The following is a 17633-nucleotide window of genomic DNA, read 5'->3' as shown; positions in this document are numbered from 1 at the left end:
CATAGTTTTGGACTTGAAAAATGTTTCAGCTCCTTTTCCCTAGGTTCTTGCCTACCTCCATCAAGCTCATCTTCCTTACTCTCTACCATGAGGTCATCTACCACACTTCACCATAAAAGAACCAACCACAGTTGTAGCCTATCATGGAGCGGGAACCCAGCCATCTAAGCAACCTAGAGCTACAGGTGAAGAAATCTCAGGATAATCTCTTCTATCAATGCTAGCCAAGGACGAATGGAGAAGCTCTTCAAATGTTGTGGGATTCTGGATGAGAGTTAAAGCCATTCCCACAGAATTCTCCTTTCTTGGGACAGGTCAACAGGACAAGATGTGCCCTGATGCGACTTGGCCTCTCTGCTTTCCTTGTTTTCTGGGATTCACCTTCTTCTGCATTGTTCATCTCAGCTAGGCCTCAATCTTATGAAAAGCACCAAGTCAGATCACTTTACCAGATCGAGACCAAACCGTCCAGCTATGATCTGTGAGGGCTGAGCTGCTACATTTCTGCCTGCAACCTATCAATTACTAGATCCCGAGAGGGAAAGGAATTTTGCAATCAGCCCCACACCGCTCTATATGTAGATACTCCAAGATTAATGTTGTTTCTCAGATTTGGCTGATCCTGAAAAAGGCTAAGCAAGGTCTGATTGGGTTAGTCCTCAGTTGAGAGACCACAGGAATTCCCAGAAGAAGGTAATGGGGACAATTTCCAAAATGTTGCCCCCCAAATGCCATGGACACATCCATAAAGTCACCAGGAATTTTGCAATCAGCCCCACACCGCTCTATATGTAGATACTCCAAGATTAATGGCTGCACCCAACAAGCTCATTGCTTCTCCATCTTTTCTTAGAAGACCTTTCACTAAACATCAGAAGGAACAAACCAGGCCAAGCTTGTCAGACCCTTTATTACAAGTTAAAATCCAGCTTTATCAAGTGATAAAGACTGCAAAGATCGCCACAAAATCCATGTGATGCCTCCTACATGTAGTAGAGAGAGGAAACAGCCATATTTAACCATAGCTTGCCATTTAATTATTCTACCTGGATCTCCCTCAAGAGAAGTTAAGACAATGCTTCATTCACCCCCATTTTAGCCTCGCAATGTGAGTTTGGTGATATTGGTTGGCTATGGTTCACCTAACCATGGTCTAAGAAGCAAGCCATAGGGGCCTTGTTTGCATAAATGCTGCACTGCATGAACCATGACTTGAAAACATAATAGGGTTGCTTAAGTGAATCCTAAGCCAGGGTTTCTTTAGGCATGATTAGAACATAAACCACAGTTTCCTGGTTTGACACATCACTTGGTTGTAAAGTAGGGTTTTGTAAAGTAGGATTTACAATGTCTGGACTCACCCTTCACAACTTTCAAGTGGTTGGCTTGGTTTTGAATCCACTCCATCTGCAAACTCAGCCACTGTCATTCCTGGTTTATGGCTTAGCATCTTTTGTGAACTTGACCACTGATGGTGCAACAAAGCACATTTAAGCATAATGTGGAAGCTCAACTTGAACCTGGGCTTACACCTCTTTCTAAGCCAGCATTTCTCAACCTCAGCAGCTTTAAGACGTGTGGACTTCAATTCCCAGAATTCCCCCAGCCAGCATGTTGGCTGGGGGAATTCTGGAAGTTGAAGTCCACACATCTTAAAGCTGCTGAGGTTGAGAAACGCTGCTCTAAGCCATAACTTAGTTGGTTTGATTTTTGTTCTGCACCATGTGTGAATCCAATCCCTTTATTTTGTAAATGATGGTTTACATCAGGGCATCCTGTGTGTGAACTTGGCTACTGCCTTGTGAATTTCGCAGCTAATGATGATTTGAGCTGGATTACTTTTTCCATTTTAGTCCACCACCCTACTCACCGGTTCCTTCCCATCTGCCAAGCAGAATTTTGCTTGGTTAAGAAATGGGCAATAAAACAAGGAAAAATGTGTAACAGATGCCAGAACACTCTTGTGTCATTATCAGGAATTTATAAGGCATGGTGTAAGTCTTTCCCCATGGGACACTCTCCAATGCATGAACTTCAGCTTCTAGAATTCCCACCCTGGGAGTTGAAATCCACCTTTCTGGAGGGTGCCCTTCTCCTCCCACAATTCTTAGCAGTGGCCATATTGACTAAGGAATTCTGGGAACTGAAGTTCACACATCTGGATGATGCCCAGGTTGGGGAAAGTAGGCATAGAAGCTGGGATGTCCAAGAACGACGGTCACCACACAACTGGCGGACAGCTCAACTTGGGGAAGGAAGTTCATCCTGTGTTTTTCAACCTCCATGACAAGACTTTCTGCGATGGTCTTCATTTTAAAAAGCGAGAGCTATGGGATTGGAGACTGCACTGTCTCGACGGCCGGCTAGCAAGAGAATGCAGTGCTGTCCTTGTTCACTGGACTGGGCATCCACAGCCACATACATCAGCCAGTCTCAATGATTCCCAGAAGGCGTGGCCAGATTAGACCCAGCTGTCTCTTCAGCCTCATGAGGTCCAGCTTCAACTCCTGGAAGAAGACACTGTACTCCATGGATCCTTCACGAAACGCCTCCCTTTCAGAGATCTCTCGCCTTGTCCGTGTCTTAAAACAGAAAATGAAAGAAAGCTGAGGGCGCCCCTCCTCTTCACCACATAGAAATGAGCATCTGACAAGTGTTGGAGGACATCCACAGGATCTCCACCAGCCGGAACTGGATGTAGCCAAAGGCGAAGCCCGAAAGGACATCGGTGACGTGGTGGCGTCCCACCATGATTCGGGACAGTCCCACTAAGAAGGCCCAAAGGACGAGTAGGATCCGGAGAGGGACTGCTAAAACCAGGTGGTTGAGGAAGAACTTGGAGACCATGGCGGCTCGGCTGGCGTGGCCAGCAGGGAAGGCATAGACATCCATAGTCAGGTAGTCCAAAATCCCTGGACTGACGTCATAAGGACCTTTCCGTTTTGCCATTTTCTGTAAGCCAGCCACAATGACAATGTCTAAGAGCAAGGCTGGAGGGAGAGAGGGGGGGGGGAGAGAGAAAGAGAGAAAAGGCGGATGAGCACAAATTCAATCGTAAAAAACAAAACATCAGAGTGGGTCCTCGTGCAACGAAATAAAATTCCTTCCTCGTGGCCCTGCCCCCACTGAACTTTGACAGGCCACTCCAAGGTGAAGGGTGGCCCATGTCCCAGGAAAAATACCAGTTTATTTTTTTCCCCTCATTTATGTATTTTCCATACACACACACACACACACAGTATATACATACATAATTAACAAAACAATCTTTAAACTTAAAACAAAAGCTTTTAAAAAATAGAAAAGAGGCAACCTCACTCAAAGTAAAAATACAAGCTAAGGGAAAAAAGAGGAAAAAAAACCCCTACCTTATATTTTGTACTTCTCAATAGTCCCTGGTTTACTAATGCATACACTGCTATCCAGGTAGTCCTCGACTTATGACCACAATTGGGGCTGGAACTTCCATTGCTAAGTGAGGCAGTCATTAAGTGAGTCACACCCGATTTTACCATCTTTTTTGCCATGGTTGTTAAGTGAATCACTGCAGTTGTTAAGTGAATCACAAGTTTGTTAAGCAAATCCAGCTTCCCCAATTGACTTTGCTTGTTGGAAGCTGGCTGGGAAGGTAGCAAATGGTGATCACGTGACAGCAGGACGCTGCAACCATCATAACCGCCCAGAGTCCCTCCTTCAGGGGGAGATGGGCAGTGGCAAAATGTGATAAATAACTAAATAAAAATAACTAAATAAATAAATACACGCCAGTTGTCAAGCACTTGAATTTTGATCATGTGACCGCAGGGATGCCGCAGTGGTTGTAAGTGTGAGGACCAGTCGTAAGTAACATTTTTCAGCGCCATCATAACTTCAAACGGTCGCTAAATGTACGGTCATAAGTTGAGGACTTACTGTGATATAATCAGTGCAAAAGATTATTGTAAAGTACCCCAAAACCTCTGCCATAGTAAGACAGATCACTGCATCCTTTGATTACTGTAGTAGAAAATATTGCCTTTTTCAAAAACAGGGGGATCACTTATTTCCAAGAACCATCCCTTAACATCTGGAATAATATTACATTTTCAATTTCTCAATATGATCCCTAGTTAGGCTGTTTAATGAACCACTCAGCCAATGATGGCTTACTGATTGAACTACGATGGCATCAACGACAGCTTTGCATGAGGGGTGCGTGTGGGCTGGATCATTTGTAAAATTTGGGGAGTCAGGGGGGCAAAACACTGAGAAAAAAAAGGGGTTAGTTTATAAATGCGCTCTGCAGAAAATATTCATCTGGGTGAATCAAGGAGAAGACTTGAGAACAATAAGGCATTAATCTCTCTTATCTAAAACAGGGATCATAAGTAACACTGCAGTCTGCCCCAGGATCATCCGTTCCTCCTAAAGGCCACGTCCTTGGGGGGGAAAACCCAGTTTGCAACTCTGAACTAGATACTTCAGCGTGGCTTCTGCCCAGGTTTCAAGTCCATCCATCCATCCAGACAAGCCTGTGCCAAGAAAAGATCACGTTGCAAGCAAGTTGGTTTCCCGCAGAGCACTTTCAGCCGGGTTCCAATTTGGAAATGACTGTGATCCGAGAATAGCTTCATCGGGATTCACGATATGGTTCCCTCTGCATCATATCCAAGAGATAAACCCGAAGGGGGAGGGAGCCATACAGAACTCTTTGTAAATTCACGTCCATTTATTTATTTAGTTGGTAATCTTCAGAAGGCTGATTATATATATATATATATATATATATATATATATATATATATGGAAGTTTTAACAACAATAGTAAAATCTAATGCAAACTAAAGTAGAATGAAAAAGAAAGAGAAAGGGAGAAATAAAAGAAAAAGCTAAAAGTGCAAAAAAGAAGAAGAAAAGTAGAAAAGAGAAGACATAAAGAAAGATACAAAGAAGTGGCTTCCCATCTTCTTTACAGCAGTCATACGTACAATTAAAGTTCAACCTCTCTCTCCAAAGTTACATCGTGACCCTCTTCTTTCTTTCTCTAATCTATCCTGCCTAATCATCAAAACCATAAATCACAAGTTCGTGCTTTTCTTTTTTTACGGAAAAATCCATAAGGGGTTTCCAGTCACCGATAAAGGTAGACATTGTCTTTTCTCGAATCCGGGGTTTTTCAACCAGGGTTCTGTGGCACCTCTGCAAAAGGTCCCTAGGGGTTCCCTGGGAGATCCCGATTTATTTAAAAATTATTTCAAATTTGGGCAACTTCACATTCAAGAGGCAAGTTTCATCCTTTATTCTTAGTTTAAGAACACCGTGAATGCATCTCGACAGGCCTACCCATGAAACGAATAGAATGATTTTGTAACGTCTGGCCTATCTTTGAGCCTGAATGTGCAGGGGTTCCCCCAGGCCTGACAAATATTTCAAGGGTTCCTCCGGGGTGAAAAGGTTGAAAAAGTCTGCTCTAATCAAACAAGCCAGTTTAGCCATTTCAGCAACTTCCGATCGCCAAATCTTTTCATCTTGATGTATCCGATAATCTCGCTGCAGTTATCATATATAAAAACAGTGTTCTCTGCTTTTTTTTTTTTTCAGAAGGCTGCTATAAATACAAACGGAATTGAAACAGAATTCTTTGCAAAACAGGAAATTCTCGGTTCGTTTAGTGTGATATGTGAACCCCATCACACTTCTGATTCTGGATTCCCAACTTATGTGGTGCCTAGCTACAAAAGCATTAGTCACCTGATCCAAAAATGTGTGTAACCCTAACCTTCACGAATCTCTCTCCTGTCTTGTTTTTTAAGCTAGAGGAATTGCATCTTCCAGCAGTAAACAGCCTTCGTACGCATTGCTTAAAGGCACATTTTCGTGCTCCGTTGAACAACGGGCTGGGTATTGAAATATTTATAGGTGAGGGTGTCCAGCTATGGAAGAATATTTATTTTTTGACATGTGCTCTCATCTTGCTGCCAAAATCCTTCTCCCCCTCTCCCCCAAAGGCCTTGCATTGTCTTCAAGAAACATCCTGAATATTTACTGATTTTTTCCCCCATCTCTTCTCTTCTCTGTTCATCCTTGTGTCAGCTCACATCAGACAGGCAGATCACCGGAACAGAATCCTCTCTTCTTGCTATTTTCAAACTAACTTTTCGCACCAAACATTACCCACTTCGTCATCCTCAGGAGGGATTCCTTGCCACGGCCATAAATGGGAAGTGATGAAGACTCGGAAGATAATCATTCCTTCTCCAAGGGCCTCCCCAGGTTGATTGAATCACAGAAGTATTTTTTTAAATCTTCAGGTTTTATCTGGAGAAACCTGGTTGCTCAGGCCTGATCTGTCCTACCTGGAAGAGTTGTTGTTCAGAGAAATTTATCTCCACTATGGGGATAAACAGAAAGGTGAGCTTTCTCCTGCTTTCCGTTGGGGCCCCAGCAAGATGCATTAACCATCTGTTAGCACCCCCATGCCTGTTTTCAGTACCCCAATGGTCTTTCGTTGATCTTGGTTGAAAGGGTTCCTGTGTGGCTTCGTCCCAATAATAGCATTTGGTACAGGAAGCGTACCAAATCATCCACACCCCGTCCAGATGTAGGTCCCCACCCATTAGTATGAATACAGCTGGGTAAGCTGCAGTATTTTTTTTTTCAATATATTCCTCAAGATAGCCTCATAGTCCTATAGTCTGAGCATTAGATTTGCTTGGAGGTAAGTACAGAATACATAAAATATCTCAGCCTTACCTTACCAGGTAGACCAGACAGGGAACATGACCAGATAAGCTAATTCTGTTTATTGCAAAGTTAACAGAATCTTGCAGGTCTGAAAGTTCTTCCCCCACCTGAGAAGCTATGGAGGGTCCCTTCTGAGCCTCTTTCTCTACCCATTATACAGCTGTGGGCTCTGCTGCCTCTTATCTGACCGTTCCCTTGGCAGCATCTCTTTGCCCGGCCTCCCAAGGTCTTCCCCACATACCATTACAAATAATAAATAAGACAAATTAAGTATGGATTAAATATGATAACTTGTCTATTTATTGATAACTTATTTATTTGCAATTGTCAAATACTCTAAAGGAGGCAATGGGATGGACTGAGCATATCGATCCATGCAAATTAGAATTGCTCATCCCCCTGTGGGTCTACCACCTTGCCCACTGGGCTAAGCGGGGCACTGATTAACATAAAAGCCATTTAAATCTAATGGCTCAATACAGGTGCAGGCCCAGGATGGTTGCTCCCCGACTCAGCAGGGTATAAGAAGGAGGGAAGGAATAACCCAGTCACACTTGCAAGGCTCTGTTACTATTGCCTAACTCAATGAAGTAGAGTTATAGCTTTGCTGTGGAGTCGGTTTCTTGATCTGGTCTACCTTGTAGGGCTGACATCAATCTTGCCAGTCTTCCTAACGCTATCTCCTTTCCCCGAGATTAAGGAACGCTTCTGCCCTTCTTTCTGTAAGGGCTTCTGAATATTCCCTTCCAGGCCATCTCCATGGCTTTCTACAAGATCTTAATGTCCTTTCTTACGAAGGTAAGAAGTCTTTACATACAGTGGGTATGACTGATGACTGCCTAAGAGAATTGGTGAGTCTTCAAATTATACCTGAAGAGCTAAGTTAGCGGGGGCACCACGATGTCTTCACATCGCTCCCCATTCTTGAAGAATGGCTTTCTTCGACAGAGCCATGAAGAAAAGAAGGAGCAGCGCTGGGATTAAAATCCAGCTAGCTGCAACAGATCTATGATCCTAGGATGGTCTTTCTTCCATGTGCTGGACCCAGACTTCAGGAATATTTTGATATGCCAGAGAATGAACTCAGTTCCATTGATGCATCGAGTGAATTTTCTTGGCACAACAAGGAAGGGGCTTGCCAATGTTTTCATCTGGAATGCCTTTTTGACTTCCTGGCATACCACCCCTGAACGTGGAGGCTCTACATAGTTATCCAATCGGTACTGGTTGAAAAGCCAACTTCTCCTTTAAACTGCCCCCCCAAACCTCAGCATTTGTGGGTGTGAAGTGTGTGTAAGCCAATTTCTCCGACCTGCATTGGACCATCATCTCAGTCATCCACAGCCAGGCCTAACTTGCATGATGAGTCCTGTGATTAACCCATCTGAAGACACCAGGTTGTGGTGGACTAACACAAGTTTGTTCCATGTAGAGTTGCATTCCCTGAGAATTTTGATCATCTAGCCCTGAATTGAACCAGAGGGGCTGACGGATTTAAACCTTTGCTTGCCGCCGGCGTCACTAGGGATCTCTGCTGCTGGAGAACTTCCAAGGATTCAGGGTGACCCTGCCTACATACAGCTGGGTGCCACTGATGATTATTCTACCCATTTTGCAGATGAAGGACCGGGTCTTGGGGAAAAAATTGCAACTGGCGGCCTAAGGTGGGGAGAATAGGGGAGTAAGAAAATAGGAAAGCAATGAGGATATAGCGGACAGCAAGGATTATGGAATCTCATTGTATAGGATTAGTTGTATAGGATAAATAGGAAAACAACGGGGGTTATGGACAGAATCTGAGGGTGATCAGAGCAGGAAAGGGGGGGGACACCAAGGGAGATGGAAAGAGAGGCTAAAATCACTCACCTAAGAGTAGGTTCAGGAGGACTTCTTGGCCAGCTAGGGTGCTGCTTTTGACCAAGCAGATGAGCGTGCCCCCGATCCAGGGAATGCCATGCCCGGTGATGCCAATGAGGTTGATCATGGAGCGGGCATTGCCCCACGCCGCAGCATTGCTGGCACACACGCCGAGCCGCTTGGAGAGGGAGATGTCAATGGCCAGCAAGGAGTTATAGGCGATGCCTTTGAACGTGGGGTTCAGCTGCATGCAGTCCTCTTCCGGCAGCTGCTGCGCCTGGCGCTGCTCCTTGGCCCCCTCGCTCTGGGCCGGGGCAGGGCCGCCCTGGCTGTTCAGCCGCCGGTTGAAACTCCGAGACTCCTGGGCACTTCTCAAGGGCTGGTTGAGGGAGAGAAACTCGGTTCGGTTCAAGACGTTGTTCCTGTCCCGGGCCCGGGCCCGGTTCGGAACGGCGGGCATGGTGGCACGTTGCCTCTAGAGGAGGACGGAAGAATTCAGCCAGGAAGGCAAATGGCAGAGCAGCCCCCTCCCCGTGCTGTTCTCCCTCCTTAAGCCCAGGGCAGCCTTGGCATCCCCCTCCTCAACAGTCATGAGGTTGGCAAGCTGCCCCAAACGCTGAGCGGCAGGTTAAATATAGATGCCGAGGGGACATGCAGATGGCCACAGACATTTACTTGACAAGCCCACCAAGCTTGGAAGGGGAGGAGGAGAAAGGGGAGGAGGCGGGGAGTCGCTGACAGCCAGGCTAGCCACTCTGGCACCCGAGAAAGGCCTGGGCATCCAATGGGTAGTTGAGGAAGGAGGGCTCTGGAACCAGCCAAAAGATTTGGTTGCTCTCTCTTTCCGCCTTCCAGTTGTTTATTCTCGGGAAAGGGAGGCTTCCACGAGGAAGGGAAATGCAACTTCCTATAGAAACTTGGTGCCTTTTCGGGCACTGGGGCTGCAGGTCCCATCCTCCCAGGCCGACAGGGCTGGGATAATGGGTTCTGGAGTCCCGGAGGGTTGGAGAAGAACTGGCTGGGGCTGGCTGCAAGGGGATTCTTTTCTCAGCTGTTGGCTAGTCGATTAAGGGAAGAGGGGGTTTTGCATCTGTCTGTTTGCCCCCAGCCCCTCACTTCATTTTTCTTCTGGAGTTCTTTCCATTGCCGCTTTCAAATTGAATATGAACCTGGGGGGAGGAATGGGAGAAGCTTATCTGTTTGTTTTTGTTGTCAAGGGGCAGTTTTGTCAGTGAAAAAATGGGGAGGGAGGGAGGGAGGAAGGCAGGCAGGCGATGGGAATGAGAGGGAGGGAGGGAGGGAGGGAGGGAGGGAGGGAGGAAGGAAGGAAGGAAGGAAGGAAGGAAGGAAGGAAGGAAGGCAAGCAATGGGAATGAGAGGGAGGGAGGGAGGGAGGGAGGGAGGGAAGGCAGGCAGGCAGGCAGGCAAGCAATGGGAATGAGAGGGAGGGAGGGAGGGAGGGAGGGAAGGAAGGAAGGCAGGCAGGCAAGCAATGGGAATGAGAGGGAGGGAGGAAGGGAAGAAGGAAGGAAGGAGGGAGATGGGAATGGGAGGGAAGGAAGGAAGGAAGGAAGGAAGGAAGGAAGGAAGGAAGGAAGGAAGGCAAGCAATGGGAATGAGAGGGAGGGAGGGAGGGAGGGAGGGAGGGAAGGCAGGCAGGCAGGCAGGCAAGCAATGGGAATGAGAGGGAGGGAGGGAGGGAGGGAGGGAAGGCAGGCAGGCAGGCAGGCAAGCAATGGGAATGAGAGGGAGGGAGGGAGGGAGGGAGGGAGGGAAGGCAGGCAGGCAGGCAAGCAATGGGAATGAGAGGGAGGGAGGAAGGGAAGAAGGAAGGAAGGAGGGAGATGGGAATGGGAGGGAAGGAAGGAAGGAAGGAAGGAAGGAAGGAAGGAAGGAAGGAAGGAAGGAAGGAAAAAGAGTTGGGAAGGGATGGATGGATGGATGGATGGATGGATGGATGGATGGAGGGACGGAGGGAGGGAGGGAGGGAGGGAGGGAGATGGATGGAAGGCAGGCAGGCAGGTGATGGGAATGAGAGGGAGGGAGGAAGGAGATGGGAAGGAAGGAAGGAAGGAAGGAAGGAAGGAAGGAAGGAAGGAAGGAAGGAAGGAAGGAAAAAGTTGGGAAGGGATGGAGGGAGGGAGGGAGGGAGGGAGGAAGGAGGGAGATGGGAATGGGAGGAAGGGAGGGAGGGAGGAAGGAGCCATGCAGCATTTTTGTTACAATGTGCAGATACTCCTTGGTGACCCTCTTAGACTATATTCACACATTTAATTCCCCAGGTCAGGTCAACTCTGAGAAATTGCATTTGCACAATTTGCTCAAATATTGGAAAGGGGTGTGGTTTTGTGCTTGGTTTTGTTCTGCTTTGAGACTGCACTGTGGAAACCCAGTCTGCCGGATTAGCTCTGCGGTTCGGCACTGTTCATAAACCCAGGAAAAGGGCTATTTCAGTACGCGGGTTAACAGCTTGCACGGATGCAGCCCAGAATGTATTTTATTTATCTGTCCATTGCCCTTTCATCCTGCAAAATGTTCCCGCCTCAGATTTCATCCCAACAATCAGAGACAGTTTGGGATGAGAGAGAAACGCAGTTCCAAAATCAGTTTCTGTGGTCAAATCCAGCTTTGGATGCTGTGGGGGGCCGTGAGTTTTTTTATAGAGTTGGAATTGATTATTATGATTGCTTTAGGCTTCATATTTTCTCTCCTCATCCCCAAAAGACCTTCAAGAAAAAGAAATCACATTGCAACCCACATGGATGATGGTTTGCACAAGTGGTTTGCACTGTTTGAGACCCTTGCACTTCTCTAAAGCAGGGTAAACATGACACCAGCCACGACAAAATAACTTACGCCTGGATTAAAACTCTAAAGAGGCACCCTATCCCAAAGTTTCTCCCCTGTTGACCAAAATTTAGGCACCCTCTGGGGAAAAAAAATTGAAGAACGATTTCAGATCTTGCCTTAGCACAGCACCAGTGTCTGATTGGTTGGAACAGCCTGTCTTCATTCAGACGTCCACACTGCCTTGAAAAAAACAAGAGAGATGTAGCTGCTTTCAGAGTCCTGTTGACTCAACTTTTTAAAGCAGCCGCATCATGTTCATGCTCACAGGAGATTGCAAAGAGGGACTTCTCTAGATTTTTGCTTGACTATGGACCCTGCTAGGGACGCGGTGGTGCTGCAGGTTAAACTGCTGAGCTGCTGAGCTTGCTGATCGGAAGGTCAGCGGTTCGAATCTGCGTGACGGGGTGAGCTCCCGTTGCTAGTCTCAGCTCCTGCCAACCTCGCAGTTCGAAAACATGCAAATGTGAGCAGATTAATAGGTACCGCTTTGGCAGGCAGGTAACGGTGTTCCGTGTAGTCATGCCGGCCACATGACCATGGAGGAAGTGTCTACAGACAAACGCCGGCTCTTTGGCTTTGAAATGGAGATAAGCACCGCTCCCTAGAGTCGGACACGACTGGACTTAATGTCAAGGGAAACCTTTACCTTTACCTTATGGACCCTGCTGAGGCAATCAGGAAATGCTGAATTAAGGAGGCTGTATTTAGAAACAGCCTTCCTGCAATGGTCTGTGGGGATGACCTTGGGAGACAGGAGGAAGAGGCACAGCCTAGGCAATGGTCAGATAAGAGGCAGCTGAGCCCGCAGAAGGAAAAGGGGAGTGGGAAGCATCTCAGAAGGGACCCCCCCTAGTTTTCTGGAAAGTAAAAGCAAAGGAGGGGAGAAAAGCTTTCAGGATTGCAAGATTCTGGTAACGTAACCTTACAATAAATAAAGCCTTGTGTGGTGCAGAGGGGTAGGAGGCAGTATTGCAGCCAAAACTCTCCTCATGACCCAAGTTTGATCCCAGCAGCAGCTGGATTCTCGGGTAGCCGGCTCAGGTCGACTCAGCCTTCTGAGGTTGGTAAAATGAGGACCCAGCTTGCTGGGGAAGGTGACGACTGGGGAAGGCAACGGCAAACCACCCCACTACAGCCTGCCAAGAAAATGTCACAAAAGCGGCATCCCCCCAAAGGGTCAGACGTGACTCAGTACTTATCAGGGGACCTTTCACCTTTCACCTTTCACCAGCCTTACGATAAAGGTAGTGTTAGCACTCAAGATCTGTGCTTCTTGTCTGGGCTACCTTGAAGGGCTGACACTCCTCTCCCTCTCCCCCCACCCCCAGCTCTTCAGACTTATCTTTCTGCATGAAAATAAATTGGAGAAGTCCCTCCCAATGATATTGGGAGCATGTCCAGCAAAGGCTGGACAAGACCAAACCATATGAGTTAAACAGCCCTCAAATTTCTTACAACACTAACACAAAACAACAATCAGATATTCAGCTTTTCAAAAGCGTTCTTTGATGAGTCCCATCAGTATGTTTCTGATGAATTCAATAACAAGTAATATACCTTACATCTCAGCAACCATAGACCATTTGGGGGCACTGAAAATTGGGCTGTCTCTACACTGATTAGTAAGAGTTTTTTAAGCTGAGATCTTTCTCAGCCCTGTGTAGGGAAACTGGGGGTTGAACCTGGGGATTTGGTGCATGCAGAACATTTACTGAGAGGCCCTGCTACGGCATTCTGGTTGACTTTTCCAAACCATCTTCAAGGGCTGCCCCAGAGAAGGCCCACTGCAGTAGCCCAGCCAGGACATTGCCCAGGCTGAAAAGTCCATCCTTTTCCTGCTTGGAAGCCAAGACTCTTCTGCAATACTATCAATCATAGCACTGCAAGTCTGGAAGCCCTTGGCCCTGTCGTTTCCTCGCTCTCACTGCTACTCAGAAGCAGGCACAATCTGGGTTAGTCTGGCTGTTGCACTTCTTAGTTCAGATTTCCAAGGTGGCAGAGACAGGCTGTCACTGCTGCTGCCCCTTGCTATTTTGGTCCCGCAATCTGATCTCTCGCCGGAGTCTATTTTAGCACCTTGGACAACTCCCAGTATACAAAATTCCATGCGGTTGAACATCCTCAACCAGTCCTTTCAGGCAGGGCTGAACAGCGCCCTGAAACCAAGTTGGCTGGCTGGGGGGGTTGCAAGAAACTGAGTTCCTGCTGCATGAGCCTATGTTTAGGATTAGAGCAGTAATCTCCAGGTCCCATACGATATTAAAAACAAAACAAAACTGTGCGCATGGGAGAATAAGCTATTTCAAAGACCAATAATATGGGCTTAAACCATTTTCAGCACAGACCACAGCTATCCTATCATACTCTATCACAGATCACAGTCTATCCTACCCCTGCTGGCCTTTTGAAAAGCTGCAAAACACCTTCAGGGATGGGCATAAAAAAAGTAGGTTCCCTTCAGGGTTATGTGGTATGTAGAAATCCTCCGGCAGGGCATTATTCTTATTCCTTGTTTTAATCTTTCCATGGCATTCGAGCGGACACTGCTTCAAGTTCTTTCCAGCCCAAGCGGCCTGTATTTATTTATTTATTTGTTTAATAAACAGTAAAGCGCCCTGCATGACGAAATAAATAGATAAATAAATAAATAAAGTCTATCTCTAGGGTGGAACATAGGTGCAGGTATGCAGTAGTGTAAACTCCCCACCCCACCCCCCAAATACATAAAAAGAGCAAATGAAAGATGATTGGGGTACAGGAAACAGAATTCTGGGATTCTCTGTGCTAAGCAGGTCAACTGTGGTTGCATTGCATTCCCCTTAAGGCTCACAAAATCAAAATAGCCAGCTTAGTAGGGGGCTGGCATTGTCCTGCAACCCTTGGGTGGGGCTGGCTCCCTGGGGAGCTAGCGGCTGCGAAGCAAAACCAGTTGGCTTAAGCCCTTCATATGTTCCACCGTGTGCAGGGCTGGTGCAGACCACACCGCACGCCGCATCTGTGTGGGTGAAAACCATGCTGCATCTGGGCTGATAGAGGCAGACTTGTTGCAGTGATCAAGTGTCCTGGATGGGTCTTATCTGCACATGGCTTCTGTGCTCCACACCTGCCTATCTGCCGTTCTGGGTCACTCTGGATCCTTTAAAAAAATCCCTTTCCAATGAGCTTTGGCTAGCTGTCCCTTCTAAACCCCCAACAGTGTATTAAGGTGTGGAAATGGGCCAAGGTCATGGAGCCAGCCACGGGCATTAGGACCCAGCCTCCTCTTAATCCCACACCAGGAGCCCTACTCAGCCAGGCGCGTGGGGACGAGGATTGCACATCCGCAGCCGCAACTCGGAGGAAAAGAGATAAAAGGTTTATTCTACAAGGGGGGTGGGGGAGACACGAAAGAGAAATTAAACTACAATACCCAGCATTCCTTTAAACCTTGGAAGGAACTGCCTGGCGCTTTCAGAGTGCTGCAGTTTGGGGAGAGAGAGAGAGCGAGCGAGAGACAAATCGAGCAGAGAGGGCGGGGGCTGGTCCTCCGCCTGTTCGGGACTCCGCGTTTGGGCTTCGCGCCCAGAGGGGGGCGCCGGGTTGGCGTTCAGGACGGACTGCACCTATTGAGTTGCCAAGAAAGATAAAACAACGTCCCGGGTGCGAAAGGCGCCGAACTAGTCTATATGCATAGATAGATAGATAGATAAAAAGATAGATAGATAGATAGATAGATAGATAGATAGATAGATAGATAGATAGATAGATAGAGATAGAGATAGAGATAGAGATAGAGATAGAGATAGAGATAGAGATAGAGATAGAGATAGAGATATATAGATTTTGCAAAAGTTTGACCGCCGGTGCAGCCCATGAAGGCGGGGGGCCCGGACGTCTGCCTTTCGCCTCCGCTCGCCCCCTGCGAGCGATCGGCGGGCGCCGAAGGTCCGCTGCCCGCCTAGGGCAGGAGGGGAGGGCAGGGGGCAAGGCGCGCAAGCAGAGCGCAAAGGAGGTGGACCCCAAACTGCCGGCCCGGTTCCCCCATCCTGAGGCAAGAGGAAGCGAGGGAAAGGCAGGCTGGGCGGCAGGGTTGCGGCGCGCACCTGCCCAGCGCGCGGCGCGGGCTCCTGGGGGGCTCGGAAGACGCGCCGCCGCCGCCGCCTTTGCACGGAGGGTGGCTGAGGAGCAAAGCCGGCGAGACCAGGACGCGCGAGGTGCTCCTTGGCGCGGTCGGAGAGGGAAGGGGGCATCCCCCCCTCCCGGGTGGCCAAAAGATGGGGGCCGCCCTGCAAACGACCTGCCTGCCCGGATGCTTTCCCCAACAGCCTTGAAAATCCACTGGATCTGGCCACCGCCAGCGAAGGGTGGCGCGGGCTGTGCGCGAACCCCCAGGGCGAGCCCGTCCGGAGACCCCCGGAGCAGGAGGAGGTGGCGGCGGCGGCGGCGCGGCTGCTCGGGGCTGAATGAAGGGCAGCGGAGGGACGGGCGAGCCGAGCCAGGGAACCGCACGCCCCGCGCCGCCAAGGACCCTCTCCGGGGCCGGCAGAGGCGGCCCCAGTCCCGAGACGCACCGGCGCGAGTGTCCTCGCCAGCGCCTCGCTTCCTTGCGCCTGGCTCCGCCGCCGGGGCTGGTCAGACGCTGCAAGGCAGCGAGTGAGGGGAGGCAGAGGCTGGAGCGAGCGAGGAAGAGGAAGAGGAGGCGAGGAAGAGCGCGGCGACTGCAGCTTTCCAGCTGCGGCGTTGGCCGAGTGGAAAAAAAGGACGAGGCGGCGAGAAGAGAGAGAGGCGCCACGGAGGGCGAGGAGGAAGCGCACCGGGGAGGGGGCGCCGAGGAGGAGCCCCGCACGCTGGCCGCCGGGCCGCCTCCCCCGCCACCGCCTCTCTCAGGTGGGGGCCCGTCCGCCCGCCCGGGAGAACGTCGCGGGCGGCGATTGTGAGGTGCGCCGTGCGGTCACTGAAGGCGCGATTGATGCGCAAGCGGGAAGTGGGGGACATACTAGGGCGCCCTGCAGCCGACGGCGGGGAGCCACAGCCGGAGCCTCGGACCCGGTTTTGGGGGGAGCAGGAGAGACAGAGAAAAGGAAGAAGAAAAAAAATCGAGAGCCCGCCAGGAAGAGAAGAGGGGGGGGGGGAAACAAGAGAGAAAGTTTTATTTCAACTTTTCTTCCTTGTCTTCCAGCCCCCGGCTTCGCTTTTGGAGGGGGACCGTCAGAGAAAAGGTGTGTGTCTGTGTTCAGTGCCCAAATTTATGTGTGGCATAGCAATTTCAATGAGCATGTAAATGCTTTTTTTGGCGGGGGGAGTTGTCCAACTGTGATTAGGGCTTCGTTCAAAGCCGGGTATTCTAGAATCTATGAAAACTTTTAAAGAAAGGCACTGGGTGTGGATTGCATCATCATCATTATTATTTTATTATTATTGACAACAACGTTCCTGCCCAACATCTTAGACTAGAGGGTCTAAGGACTTGAGCAAGATACTGTCCTGGGTCAGAAGTAAGGTAAATTCTGAATTAATGGCTTTGAGATAGAAATCTTGCTTTCACACACACACACACCCTATTTTTGTCAGTCTTACCCTTTGCCGATGTGACTAAAGAATCTACTAAAACGGAAGGAAGTTAAGTGTCTGTTAACTTAAGAACTGTAAAGAGAAGTCAAGAATGTCTTTAACCCCCTTGCTGGAGATGGCTTATTTCTAAAATAGTGGCAACGTGGCCTGTTACAGAAAAACCCCAAATTATGAGCCATCCTGAGAACTAGTAGACATTGTAATGCCGGGTTTTGAGAATCAGAACTGGACTTTGGACCATTAAAACTCCTGTCCTGTAAGTTTCAGCAGCCTTTATCATGGCCCAGATCTGGTTTACTTCCTTAAACCAGGAAGTAGGTATGCTGAGATATATTTCTTAATATTTCTACTTTGAACTCATCTCTGATCATCCCTTGCAACTAGAAAACAGGGCAAATTTTGCAGGACCAGAAAACTGACTATTTACTATTTTTGAGTGGTTCTTGTTTTTTTAAAACTAGCCCAATGTTTTTCGGTAGCTAAAAACGGCAGGAGACAGATAATGGGTTAAATACGTCAACACTTACCAGTCTGGCCTTTCATTCAGATGATGTTTGAAAAAGAAAATCAAATAATGCTGTTTTCCCCCCTTCTTTTTGCTCTCTCCAAGGGGAAGTTATGCATGACTCTCCATCAGGAAGTGAAAACTCGAC

General features: G+C 48.4%; 1 protein-coding gene across 1 annotated transcript; it reads right to left on the bottom strand.

The window, feature by feature from the left end:
* Positions 1 to 891: 891 nt before the first annotated feature.
* Positions 892 to 17578, bottom strand: PLPP7 (phospholipid phosphatase 7 (inactive)). Its single transcript, XM_063316138.1, has 3 exons — positions 17508 to 17578; positions 8590 to 9055; positions 892 to 2990 (listed from the first exon to the last, which is right to left on the bottom strand). Exons 2-3 carry the CDS (start codon positions 9038 to 9040, stop codon positions 2626 to 2628), a joined length of 816 nt encoding a protein of 271 aa, XP_063172208.1. The 5' UTR covers positions 9041 to 9055; positions 17508 to 17578; the 3' UTR covers positions 892 to 2625.
* Positions 17579 to 17633: the final 55 nt, after the last annotated feature.

The sequence above is a fragment of the Candoia aspera genome, chromosome 16 (genome assembly GCF_035149785.1).
Source record: "Candoia aspera isolate rCanAsp1 chromosome 16, rCanAsp1.hap2, whole genome shotgun sequence".
In the NCBI taxonomy this organism is placed as follows: Eukaryota; Metazoa; Chordata; class Lepidosauria; order Squamata; family Boidae; genus Candoia; species Candoia aspera.
Note: the sequence above shows the minus strand (reverse complement) of the source record. Positions and strands in the feature narration are given on the sequence as shown.